This window comes from Equus przewalskii, chromosome X (assembly GCF_037783145.1).
Source record: "Equus przewalskii isolate Varuska chromosome X, EquPr2, whole genome shotgun sequence".
Taxonomy (NCBI): Eukaryota; Metazoa; Chordata; class Mammalia; order Perissodactyla; family Equidae; genus Equus; species Equus przewalskii.
In genome coordinates, this window is record NC_091863.1 from 12,571,477 (window position 1) to 12,585,311 (window position 13,835).

The 13,835-nt window shown below is 44.9% G+C and overlaps 2 protein-coding genes across 12 annotated transcripts in view; one reads left to right on the forward strand and one right to left on the reverse strand.

The window, feature by feature from the left end:
• Positions 1-8,412, reverse strand: part of CTPS2 (CTP synthase 2) — an 89,574-nt gene extending 81,162 nt beyond the window's left edge. For 2 of the 10 annotated variants that reach the window (XR_011535825.1, XM_070603782.1), the window contains exons 1-3: positions 7,987-8,212; positions 7,787-7,870; positions 2,711-2,915 (exon numbers count right to left, since the gene is read on the reverse strand). Coding sequence is in view for 7 of the 10 variants with exons in the window: in XM_070603782.1 (XP_070459883.1) it covers positions 2,711-2,876 (166 nt within the window). In the remaining 3 variants the exon portion in view is untranslated. Of the gene's footprint in view, positions 1-2,710; positions 2,916-5,052; positions 5,201-5,500; positions 5,641-7,786; positions 7,871-7,986 lie in introns of those variants that run through there. The other 8 variants (XM_070603784.1, XM_070603786.1, XR_011535824.1 and 5 more) reach the window with 8 other exon arrangements.
• A 4,416-nt stretch (positions 8,413-12,828) lies between these two features.
• The window catches only part of SYAP1 (synapse associated protein 1), a 32,955-nt gene continuing 31,948 nt past the window's right edge, over positions 12,829-13,835 (forward strand). The window contains exon 1 of one of the 2 annotated variants that reach the window (XM_008544722.2): positions 12,829-13,298. In XM_008544722.2, the coding sequence (XP_008542944.2) occupies positions 13,115-13,298 (184 nt within the window). In that variant the 5' untranslated portion in view covers positions 12,829-13,114. The remainder of the gene's footprint in view (positions 13,299-13,835) is intronic. The other variant, XM_070603788.1, reaches the window with a different exon arrangement.

Genomic DNA, 13,835 nt, shown 5'->3' on the forward strand with positions numbered 1-13,835 from the left:
GAAGATGGGCATGGATGTTAGCTCAAGGCCAGTCTTCCTCAGCAAAAAGAGGGGGATTGGCAGTAGATGTTAGCTCAGGGCTAATCTTCCTCAAAAAAAAAAAAATTGGTAGGCAGGAATAAACAGAGATCTGGAACAGAACAGAGCACAAAGACAGACCCAATTACAGACAGAAATTTAGTATATAATAAAAGGTGGTATCTCAAGTCAGTGGAGAAAGGATAATATCTTTGATAAACGCCATTAGGAACAGTTGGTTAATCAGAAAAAAATTTAGAAAAAAAATTGTTACATCCTCACCTCCCACCAAATTAAATTCCACATGTGTTAACAATGTTAAAGTCAAGTCAAAGGGAACTATAAAAGTGCTAGAAGAAAATATAGATGACTATTTAAATATTCCTGGGGCGGAGAAGTCTTAAAGGTGACATCAAAGGCAGAAGCCATAAAGGAAACAGTTGACACATTTAATCACATAAATGGTAAATTGAATTTATCAGCAACTAATAGAGGTAGTATTGACATATTTCAAACAGAGTAAAAATATATACATGTGGTAAATGTAGGTTAATATATTTACATAAAGTACTCTTTAAAATCATAAGAAAATAATTCAAAGGAAAACTGGCATTCTACATGGCATTGGTCAATTTTGCTGCATACCACCAACCCTAAAATCTTAGTGGCTTACAAAACATTTATTGATTTCTCCCTCACGTTACATGGGGGCTGTGGGTCAGGCAGCATTGAAAATTTCTGCTTCAACAAGGCATATGTCATATTCGCTTATATCCCAAAGGGCAAAACAAATCGCATGGCCAAACAATGTGACGAACCTCTCCAGTCTGCCCAGAACTAACAGGGCTCCCAGGACGCGGGACTTTGTTTGCAAACCAGGAAAGTTCCAAACAAACCAGTACGAGTTAACCACCATACGTGGCTGAAGTCCAAAGTCAATGGGGCAGGGAAATTTACTCCACAGAAGGAATAGTTTCAAACAAAATACAATCTGCCACAGACTTGAATAAGTCATTCTACAGACAACATGAAAATCAAAGAAATCTAAATTAAAACAATGAAATAGGGCCGGCCCGGTGGTGCAGTGGTTAAGTTCGCATGTTCCACTTCGGCAGCCCAGGGTTCGCCGGTTCGAATCCCGGGTGTGGACACGGCACCACTTGGCAAGCCATGCTGTGGTAGGCGCCCCACATGTAAAGCAGAGGAAGATGGGTACAGATGTTAGCTCAGGGCCAGTCTTCCTCAGCAAAAAGAGGGGGATTGGCAGCAGATGTTAGCTCAGGGCTAATCTTCCTCAAAAAAAAAAAAACAATGAAATACACTTTTTTTGCTTTTTTGGCTTACTCTCAGGTTAGTAAAGTTAAAGAATAATATTCAGCAAAGGCATAAAGAAATGGACCTTCATATACACTCTTGATGACGATATAAATTGCTGCAGGTCCACAAGCCTTATTGGAAAATTCTTGGAGACAAGATGGAAACTGGAATTTGGCATTTTTCCAATCATAGAAAGGTAATACAGAACACTTTCCATATATTAGAAAACACCCCAAAAGCAACCCATAATCAAGCACATTCCAAGTGAAATAAAGACTAGAAATAGGCACAGCTTTATGAAGATTTTTCTATTCTCAAAACTCTTGGGAAAAGATTATAAATAGCCACAAACGTATGAAGAATTTTAAATTTTCAGAACTTTTTGTATTTCAGAGCTGTAGGTAAGGGATCGTGAACCTAAACACCTTTGGCAATATGCATTATGTGTCAAAAGCCTGAAAACCATAGCTACCCATCAAATCAGAAATTCTGCACCTAGGCATTTATGTCTAAAGAAATAAATTTTAAAGATTTCCATCACAGTATTGTTTATAATAGCAATACATTGAAAATTATTTCTTATTATTGTTCAGCCTCTGTGCAGCCTTTAAGAGTACAGAATATATAAAAATATCCACAGTACATTGTGTTAAAAATTCGATCAAAAAATAATGTGACTGTAAGATTCAATTCATTTAAAGTTCAAAAACAAGCAAAACTAATCTGTGGTGTTACAAGACAGGATAGCAGTTACCCTGGTGGTTTTGGCGGGGGACAGACTGCAAGGGGAATGAGGGGCCGTTTCTGTTTCTTGATCTGGGGGCTGGTTACACAGTATGTTCATTTCAACAAGTGGTACACTTATGATTTATGCACTTTCCTGTTTGTACGTAAAAAGTTTAAAGAGAAAATATGTAAGTCCTAACGCCTTTTTAAAAATAATTAGTACATACATCAAAATGTCAACATTAATCATAGTTACTCCAAGCAGTGGGAAATGGATGATTTTTATTTTCTTCATGCCCTCTATAGTGTCAATATATTCTATATTGTCTGAATTTTCCTCTTAACAATGACAGGCTAAAAGAAATATATTACCTTTATGATACAATAAAACAAAGCACGATCCATACTGCAAAAGGTACAATGAAAATGGTATTCTCACACAGTTTTTCCAAAAATGTGGACTTATTTGGAATGTCATTAGCAAGCTGAAAAAATGTATCAACAACCATGAGAACATTCACATATTCATAATGTGTGATTCAGCGACTCTACTTCTAATACTCTTATCATCAAGAAATTACCCAAAATACCAGAAAGAACGGCAATTTAACTCAGTGCTTTATAAGGGAGAAGTGGTTCTCTTTCATACCGTGCTCATAAGGGGAAAAAGTGCCTGCGTCGATGTTAATATAGGGGTCGATTTTGATGGCAGTCACTCGGAGCCCGCATGATTTCAGAATCATCCCAATGCTACTCGCGATGATCCCTTTACCGATGCCCGAGATGACCCCGCCAGTGACCAGGATGTACTTCATTGGCAGAAGAGTGGCTGGGTGCCGGCACCCGGATAGAATCTGAAAGGTAATAAAATGAAGGATCAGGGAAGAGAAACATTTTCTCAACCCAGTAGAGAGTGTGTTAAACCAGAATTTCAAAAGCATACAACATTCTTCTATCTACACTCAATATCTGAAACTTTTGAAACAAAATCTTATCTTCTAGGTTTCTAATTTTTGTTGATATGCAGGACGCTGTGGCTGCTTTCCACAAGCAAAGTGGCTGGCTCCATTACCCTGATTACCATTACCATTGACCTCAACTCTATCACGTGACAAACTTCATCATGAGAAACCAAATTTCTCTGGGATTCAGAGGCATGGTATAATTTTTAAGAGAACAGGCTCCGGAGTCAGACGGATCTGTACGAGCTGTACCTGGGCAAGTTACTAATCCTTTCCGTGCCTGTTTCTTCATCTGTGACATGAAATAAAAAATACCAGTCCCTTGGAATATTGTTCAGCACTAAAAAGAAATGAGCTATCAAACCATGCAAGACATGGAGGAACCTCAAATACGTGTTACCAAGTGAAAGAAGCCAGTCTGAAAAGGCTGCATACGGTATGATTCCAACTATATGACATTCTGGAAAAGGCAAAACTATGGCGACAGTAAGAGGATCAGTAGTTGCCAGGGGTTCGGGGGAAGGGAGGGACAAAGGCAGAGCACAGAGGATTGTTAGGGCAGTGAAACTATTCTGTGTGATGCTGTAATGGTGGATACATGTCACTATACATTTGTTCAAATTCATAGAACAAACTCTAATGTAACCTATGGACTTGGAATGATAACGATGTGTCGATGCAGATTCATCAGTTGTAACAAATGTACCACTCTGGTTCAGAATATTGATAGTGGGCAAGGCTGTGCATGTCGGGGCAGGGAGTATATGGGAACTCAGTACTTTCTGCTCAGTTTTGCTTTGAACCTGAAATTGCTCTAAAGTCTCTGTTTTAAAAAAATCAATATTCAAATATGCCAACATAAAAAAAAAATCTCATGGGTGGTTGTGAGGATTAATTGAGCTAATATAGACCAGAGGTCAGCAAACCAGGGCCCACAGGTCACATCTGGCCCACTGATTTTGTATGGTCCCCAAGCTAACAATGTCTTTTACATTTTAAAAGATTTTAAAAAGATCAAAAGAAGAATATTTCATGACACATTAAAATTGTATGAAATTCAAACTTCAGTGTCCATAAATCAAGTTGGATTGGCACACAGCCACGCCCTTTCATTTGCATATCGTCCATGGCCACTTTCTTGCTTCAATGGCAGAATCGAGTAGCTGCAACAACAGAGACCTTCTGGCCCGCAAAGCCTGAAATGTTTACTATCTGGCCTTTTACAGAAAATGTTTGCTGATGTCTGGTATAGAGGGGATCAAAATCAACTCCTATATTAACATGTAGTAAGAACTTAATAAAAGTTAGCTATTAACATCACTACTACTAATAATAAATGTATCCTCCTTAACTAAGCATGCTGAACACTGAATCACTACCCATCAGTTTTACCACGCAGGAATATCCAAGCAGGAAAAAAAAGAAAATATTATGTCACATGGAAATTTCACTTGACTTTTCTGCTGCTGTCTGATTTAAACCCGTTCGTTTTAGAGGCAGACAGAAAGCCCAATAGCTATTTGGTTTTCTTTATTTTGAGTACTATTGTTCTTCCCTTGAGCCTGTATAGGGGCCTTGCCTGCACATGAAAATAGGCCTTAACAGTAACATCTGTGTAGTCGTGGCAGGCAAATGGACAACTGAGTAAGACCACTAACATAAAATTACAACTGCAAAAAAAGAGAGTAACTAACAAGAGCTAATAACTATAAATCTCACTTTTTATTGTAATTCACAAATTTTTTAAAATACCTAGAAATTAAGCACAAATGCAATCAGGTAGGAATGATTTCAGCTACCCGTTTATCTTATTTGTCTGTCCTCCTCAAAGCAATGCTCATTCTGACTTTGTAGTTTCCTCTACTTTCAAAAGGAATGATCTGAACTTAAAGGTGTAAAGTTATTTCACTTTAGAGCTGTGAGTTTAACTTGAACTAGCCGATCGTGGTCAGGGCGAGTAAACTGAAGCCATTCAAAATATACATGTCCAGCGGAGTTGCCCCGTGGCCGAGTGGTTAAGTTCACGTACTCTGCTCCGGCAGCCCAGGGTTTTGCCGGTTCAGATCCTGGCGCCGACACAGCACCGCTCGTCAGGCCATGCTGAGGCGGTGTCCCACATGCCACAACTAGAAGGACCTACAACTAAAAATATATATATACAGCCATGCACTGGAGGGCTTTGGGGAGAAACAAAAAGGAGAAATTTTAAATATGTATATATATATACATGTCCCATCCCAAATGGCTTTCCTAAGTCCCTGGGCCTGCCTTTCTCTACACACTACAGTTGATCACATTCAATGCCGTTGTTCCTCTTCACTAGCCACCTGGCCATCTACTCCCTTGAGCTAGGATTCTCAATCTAAACCCAGATGCTCCTCCTGTAGATCCAAAATGTATCTGAATATTCATCTCTTTCCACTCTTACTGGCCCAGGTAGTTTTTATAGTGGTAATTTCTTCACTGCCCTCCCTTACCCATCCCACTGTTGATTTCCTCTATTTTGATAAGTGCCCCTCCTCTGGAGTCAGACAACCTGGGTTCCAATGCTGACTGTCATTTACAGCTATGACGCTGGGCAACTTCTTCAACTTTTCTAGACGTCGATTTTCTCTACCTATGCAGTACACAAAGATAACAATAGCGGCCACTTTACAGAGGTGTGTGGGCATTGACAAAGAGAGTGCCCAAGTGCTAGATAAAAGTTATTCATTCTCATTTTTCAGAACCATCTACTCACTGATTCAGTCAGTTCACAAATGTTTATTGAATGTCTATTATATGCTTGATACGTTCCCAGGTCCTGGGGATAGGAAGGTGAACAAAAAGTCAAGGTCCCTGCCCTCCTGGACTTCACCTTTCCCGTGGGATTAAGGGGCAAATAAGCAGTGTTGTAATTGTACCTTATACTGGCACTGTCACCCTATTAAAATGACTTCCCATTAGTAAGAGTTAGCAAAATCAAAAAATGCCATAGAAAACGAGTGTATCCATGTGAAGTCACATTATGTGGTTATCAAAAAGCCTAAGAATCTTTCATATAAGATATGCTTGTTACATGAACAAAGCAGGATATAAAATTAAATATGATATTATCTCAACTATGTTTTTTTAATTAAAACTGGTCAAAAGTACACCAAAATGCTAAATTTTTATATATTTAGGTGGTTGCGTTGTAGGCAATCATTAGTTTTCTATATTTTCAAAAGCATAAGATACCTTCTTTAAGTACATTAAATATTTTACAAAGTCCTTCTTGAAAATATCACGTAATACCAAGGAGACACCAAGTCCTTTTCACCTCTTTTAAGCAAACAAGTAAGTTTGAAGCAAAGTTTTAAAACTACAGGAAAAGGCAAGTTCTTCAGGCTAGTTCCTTGAATCGGGAGGTTTTTTCCTGTGTGAAGACTGAGGTTTTCGTTTACTCTTATAGACAGTGAGCAGAACCAATTATCTGCAAAACAGGAGTGTGTAGGGCTGCGCTGTCTACTGTCCAATAAAAACATTACACCTGTGTAATTTTTAATTTTCCAGTAGCCATTTTAAAAAAGTAAAAAGAAACAGATGAAGTTAACTTGAACAATATCTTATTTAACCCAATGTATCCAAAATACTATCGTTTTAACACATAATCAATATGAGAATGTATTAGTGACATATTTTACATCCCTTTTTTTTTTAACTAAGTCTTCCGAAATTAGGTGTGTCTACTGAACAGCACATCTCACTTCAGACACCCCACATTTTCAGTATTCAAGATCCACACGTGGTGAGTGGCTCCCACACTGGACATTGCAGGCCTAGAACAACTAAAAACATCAGAAGCACCAAGAGACACCTTCTCAAACACGGCCATTTAAAAAGTAATGTTAGCCGAAAACAAAAAGAGTACTTACTGAATGATCCCATTTTATGAAGCTCTAGAACAGGCAAAACTAAACTACGATAGAAATCAAGGGAGTGGGGGGTTGTGGATTGACTGGAAAGGGGCATGAGGGAACTTTCCCGGAGTAAAGGACACGGTTTATGTCTGCGTTGGGGTAGTGGTTACACGGGGGTATAATTTGTCAAATCCCCCATCTGCACACTTAAAATGGGGGAGATTTTATTGTATGTTAATTACACATCAAAGTTGTAAAAATTATTGCAAAAGAAAAGCTATTTTGTAGCAGCAGCTTACTTAGGCACAGGGCGCCCTAAGCAGCTATCATGGAGGAAACGCGAGGGTCGTTGTCTAACGAGTGCCCTGGGCGGGGCAGGCGACAGACCAGCTCTTTCTCTCGGCTCGGGGCTGCACTTCCGCCCGCGCCAGCCCCGGGCTCTGCGGCCCCCGTGGCCCGGGAGGAATGGCGCTGGGGGCGCGGCCAGCCTGGCGCCCCGATCCGCGGCCTGGGCGGGGAGAAGCGCACCCCGGGGAGGCGACGCGGCCGACTCCGGGCGCAGGCCGCCGCAGGCCGGACTCCGACGGCGCTGGGCGCTGGGCGCTGCGCGCGGGCAGGGCGGCCCCGGCCACTGCGCCCCGCCCGCCCGCGGTCTGCGTGCGCCGGGTGCGGGGCAGCGGCCGGCGCCTGGCCCCGTCTCGGACACCGCGAGGGCGCCATCCGGGAGAGGACAAAGGCGCGCGGCCACACGTGCGCGCCGGGGCGTGGGGCGTGGGGCGCGGGGCGCGGGGCGCGGGCGGCGGGGGGAGGGACCCTGGAGACGCGGGGGGACCCCAGTGCGGAGGCCCTGGGGGTCCCGGGGAGGCCTGGGCGGGGGTTTACCTGCGCGGTGGCGGTGGCGCCGGGAGGGTGGCCGCTGGGGACGCCGGACTCCGCCCTGCGGCCAGCCCGCGCTCACCTGTCGGGCTGGGGAGGGGGCCAACGCTAGGGGTGTCCCCAGTCGCCACCCGCGCCGGCCCCGGGTGCGCGGCGCCCTTCTCGCCCCCCTTCCCTCGCCGACCCCGCCGGCCCCGCTGACTCACGCCGGTGAGCTGGGGGGTTGTGCAGTGCTCCGAAACAGCGTCTTAAAAGTGGCTCCTCCGGCGCAGCTTCCCGTCACCGTCCTCCCTGGACGCACTTGGCCCCAGGCCTCGCTCAGCCCGGGGCTGCCCCTCCCCTCCGGGGCTCCCTTAGCGACAGCACTTCGGGGATGCGAGTGAGCGCCACGTTTCCGCGAGCTCCGGCCCCGTGCGAGCCGAGCGCCTGGCCGGGGCCTCCTGTGCACTTCGCACGGCTGTGAAGAACTTCACTCTGCCACAAACGTTCGTGGGTCCCCTGCTGCGCGCCAGGAACTGCAGGAGTGCTGAGGAGGGGACGAAAATTAGACAGGATTCCTGCCTTGGAGGGGCTCATAGTCTGGGCAAGGTCTACAGTCTGCTGGAATCGGGAAAGCTCCTAGAACAATACTCTGTGTTGCAAAAAAGAAAAAAATGTGGGGGCACGGGAGGACAATTAGGGCTTCACCCAGTGACTTTTTAAGAGTATTTGGAGGCTGGAAAAGGACACAGGAGGTTATTAAGGCGAAGGGAAGAACACACAAACCACTGAAGGAGAAAGGATCTAACTATGGACGATAGAAGAGTTTGGAGTGAGATGGAAGGGTTAGGAAAGTGGTGAAAATTTTCACTAACCAGTGTGAGTCGCTAGAGTGCCGAGTTAGACAAGTCACTGAGGACCTGGTGGAGTTTAGAAACCACAATTGTGTAATGATGTCCAGCTATAATTTTGCAAGATATATATAGGCGGATATATAAATATAGATAGTTGTGATAAAACCGGAGTTTGCCGGTTGACTAGAATGGAAGGACAAGAGAGGGAGGAAGTTTAGGGCGCTGAAAGAATGTGATTGTAGGAATGGTCCAGGGGTCTAGTACACAGAGGAAAGGAAGGGGAGCAGCAGGAAGCTGATAGACTAGGAGAAAGAAAAGAGAGGACCAAAGACAAGGGCCTATGGGAACTGGCGAGTTGTCACCAGAGTGTGGAAGCACTTACAGGGAATGATACGGTTTAGGGTGTGACTGCTGAAACGAGTCAAGTGAGATGGGCATCACTGGGATTGGGTCTAGTGCCCCCAGGCTAGCGTGTGGTACATCCAGGGCCCTGGAAGGATGGCGGAAGTTGGAGGAGTCAGGTGAGGTCAAGGAATCAAGTTGTCACTGAATGTGGAGAGTGACTCTGAAGCTAATAGATGACAATAACAAGGTCGGGTAGAGGATTGTATGGCACAATTAAATGAATTTCAAAGCAAAAGAGTTTCTCCCCACCAAGGATGACAGGGCAGTGTCGTGGAAGAAGCAGTAAAGAGCTGGGGACAGTGACGCCAACTTCTGGCAGAATGAGCAGAGGCTCTGCTCAGCAGGGGAGACCCAAGTCTCCAAGGCCAAAAAATAAGGAAGTACATTTTTTTTTAAAGGAGGAAACACCTTCTAAAAAGGCCAGAGGCATGGAGGAGTTTGTTAATGAAACAAGTCCTCCAGAGGGCCCAGTAGAAAGGATGTTTGTGCAATGGGTTGACCTCGATGGCAATACTAATACCTGTCACATATGTAAAGTTTCCTTCCATATTTCAGTACTTGATTTCCTTTTTACAACCAGGACAGTTATTATGATCCCCTTTTTATAATGAAGAACCCGAGGCTTAGAGATGTGAAGTGCCCTGACCAAAGGTACGTTAATTAATATGAGTTGCAAAGCTAGGACATCAAGGCAAAATGTCCTCAAAGCCAGACTCTTCACAGGATGTAGGGCCTCATCCTTACCATCTATGAGACTAATGGATGAAAGGTTTTTTGGGTTTTATTTATTTATTTTTTTTTTGATGAGGAAGATTGGCCCTGAGCTAACATCTGTTGCCAATCTTCCTCTTTTTGCTTGAGGAAGATTGTTGCTGAGCTAACACCTGTGCCAACTTCCTCTATTTTGTATGTGGGACACTGACCGCCACAGCATGGGTTGATGAGTGCCATGCCCGGGATCCAAACCTGCAAACCCCAGGCCACCAAAGTGGAGTGTGCGAACTTAACCACTACACCACCGGGCCAGCCCCAACAAAAGATATTTTGTGACTACAAAGGGGTTATTATAACTATTGTATTATTACTACGAAATGGGAGAAAAATTTGATAACAGGCTTCAGATCAACTGATTTGTGTGGGATAAGGGTGTGTCCTGATTCAAGTGTTTATTCATGGCCTACTGGCAGCATAGGATTGTGCTGGGCCCTTGAGAGGATGACAGAGATGAAAAGGAAGTCCGGCATTAAGTTGACTGCTCATTTTCTTTTATAATCTTTTATTTTGAAGAATTCTACCTTTCAGAATGATTATAAAACTGCCTGTGCCCTGGGGAACACAGCCTTCACCGTGGTTTTGGTGAAGTAAGGCTGAATGGGCGGGCCCCACCTCTGCTATGGGAAGGGCCAGCACAATGTTCCTTTTGCGGATGAAGAAACTTGAAGGGCAGGAACGAGGAGAAACAAATCAAGATTATTCACCTATTAGATAGTGGAGTTAGAACCCCCCCCCCCCCACTCCAGGCTTCTGATTGAAATTCCGCGCTCATTACAATCATACTTGAACCAAATATCCTTTTTCTACAAAATGTCAACCACTTTCAGGTTCTCACTGATTTAATAAGTCCTAGAAAGGCATTGGTCCTAAGATGCGTCCTGACTTTCAAAGCTGAATCAATACCCAGACTCTAAAAACATGATGGAATGTCACTGATGCCACTGAATTGTACACTTAGAAATGGTTAAAATGGCAAATTTTGTTATATATATTTTACCACAGTTTTTTAATTAATAGTGTAATATACCAAAAACCATTGAATTGTACACTTTAAACAGGTAAATTATATGTCAATAAAGGTATTTGGAAAAAAAAAAACAGGTTGGAGTTGTTAAGCTAAAGTCCTGGCCCTGATATGGAAATATACTCAGGCTGGAAAACCAGACAGCAGGGCAATCAGAACTGTGCTCCGGCCCCCACATATTCACACAGGTCACTGGAACTAGGCTACTCTTCTCCAAATGGTGGGAGAAGGAATAATGGGTGTCCTTCCCCAACAGATTGCTTGAGACTACTTGAGAAATATGCTTCATGAATTCTCTGCTCTGAATGAGGTAGTTGTTCACCTACCCAGTTTTTTTGTTCGTTTGTTTACATGTTATTATGGAAAACGTTAAATATACAGAAAAGCAGACATAAAAGTATAACCACCCAGCTTCAACAATGACCAACACACGGCCAGGCTTGTTTCATCCATCTCCCTACCCATTTGCCCCCATCCTGTATTAATTTGAAGCAACTGTCAGACATCCAGTCATTTCATTGATAAATATTTCAGTTTGATTCTCTAAAAACAAAGAACTCCTTTGAACACACGCAGACAATACCATTACCACATTTAAAAATTAACAACTCCTGGGGCTGGCCCCGTGGCCCAGCGGTTAAGTTCCCACGTTCCGCTGCAGGTGGCCCAGTGTTTCGTTGGTTTGAATCCTGGGCTCGGACATGGCACTGCTCATCAAACCACGCTGAGGCAGCGTCCCACATGCCACAACTAGAAGGACCCACAACGAAGAATATACAACTATGTACTATGTACCGGGGGGCTTTGGGGAGAAAGAGGAAAAAAGAAAATCTTTTAAAAAAAAATTAGCAATTCCTAAATCCATCAACACATGAACGGATAAGCAAAATGTGGTATTATACACATGCAAGGGAATATTATTCAGCCTTTTTAAAGGTAGTCTAAGGGAGAATTTTAAGGAAATTCTAACACATACTACAACATGGATGAACCTTGAGGACATTTGCTAAGTGAAATAAGCCAGTCACAAAAAGACAAATACGGTGTGATTCCACTTATTGTGTTCCTGGAGTAGTCAAACTCATAAAGACAGAAAGTAGCGTGGATGCCAGAAGCTGCCGGGAGGGGAGAATGGGGAGTTAACAGATACAGAATTTCAGTTTTGCAACAAAAGCTTTGGAGATTAGTTGCACAACACTGTGAATGCACTTAGCACTACTGAACTATACACTTAAAAATGGTTAAGATGATAAACTTTATGTGTACAATTAAAATTTTTAAAACGACCCCTTAATTTCATGAACTATCTAGTGCCCAAATTTCCGATTCTTACAAATGTCATATTTTTTTCCCGAATGTGTTTGTTTGAATTAGAATCCAAATAAAATCCACAAATTGCCCTGGGTTATGTCTCTTAAATCGTTTTTAATCTATAGGTTCCCCTTCCCCTACTTCCTTGCAATTTAGTTGAAGAAACAACGTTGTTTGTCCTGTGGTTTCTCACAGCCTAGATTCTGCTCCCCGCATCCCGTGGTGTCCTCTAACACTTTCCTCTGTCCTCTGTATTCCCTCTGTAAATCGGTAGTCGGACCGAGAGGCCCCGGGCTAGTTTTATTTTTTTTTTTTTAAAGATTTTATTTTTTCCTTTTTCTCCCCAAAGCCCCCGGTACATAGTTGTATATTCTTAGTTGTGGGTTCTTCTAGTGGTATGTGGGACGCTGCCTCAGCGTGGTCTGATGAGCAGTGCCATGTCCGCACCCAGGATTCGAACTAACGAAACACTGGGCCGCCTGCAGCGCAGCGCGCGAACTTAACCACTCGGCCACGGGGCCAGCCCCACCCGGGCTAGTTTTTATTTGGACTCAGGAGGAGGATAAAGATATCGATTTCCGCGAGCCGGTCCGGCTGGACTCGAAAAGGAGAGGCTAAATCACCAGCCACGCTGCTGAGAGTGACAAAGACGCCGTTCACACGCCCAGGGCGGTCACCAACGAAGCTGAGAAAGAAGAAATAGGGGCGGGGCGAGACTACGTGGGGAAAACCCTTTAACCATTTTCCACGCGCGCGCAACGCAGTTACCGAAACAACCCGCCAGCGGGGGCGGGGCCTTTGGCAGGAAGTGACGCCTGAGCGGCAGGCGGCAGAGTTGCCATAGAGGCGGGGAGACGGCTAGACGGGCTGCTCCGGGGTCGCACTTCCGGCCATCTCCCTGGGAGACGCGCATTGTGGAGTCAGGAGCGGGCAGTGAGCGCTAGGGTCTCCAGTGGCCCGGACCGCGGCGGCGGCCCCGCGAGCGGGATGTTCCGGGGTTTGAGCAGTTGGTTTGGCTTGGAGCAGCCGGCGGCGGGTGGCCGGCAATCCGAGGGAGACGGGCAGCCCGAGGGAGACGCTCCACCCGAGCAACGCTCCGAGACGGTGGCGGAGCCGGCACCGCAGCAAACGGGGGACCAGGAGCTTCTTCACCAGGCCAAAGGACTCGGCAGTGAGTCTCCCCCGGCCCGCGGGACCATGGAGTGGCGCACAGTGCCCGCATCCCTCCTCTTGACGCCCCCGGGGCGTGGGCGCGACTGGTCCCGAGGTGTGGGGTGGGGGGAAGGGGAGGAGGGTGTGTCAGTCGGTCGGTCCTCTCGGGAACGGAAGACGTTGGTGAGGATCTGGGCGAGGCTGAAGCTTCATCTAGCAGTCAAATCCTTTGCCTGAAGTTCCTGGTGACATGTCATTCTTTGCAAAGTGTGTAAACATTGGGAACAGGGCCGCAGTAAAGCGGTGTGACACCACGTCTTTAGATTTGACGAGGAATCTTTTTGTCGAACTCGCCGACTTTCACCTTCACACTTCTCCACCCCCACGACAGGGGACGTTGGGAGCTTGAGTTGGCTGGAAAAAGTGCCTTTTGCCCTTAGGGCAGAATGTGTTGTCCGATGGCGATTGAGGAAGAGTTACTGAAGGCCTCCATGAGGCTCATCTCCTTTTTAAAGGTGGAATGGGAGTTTTTTCCTTAAGGCGGGAGAGTAGCTAC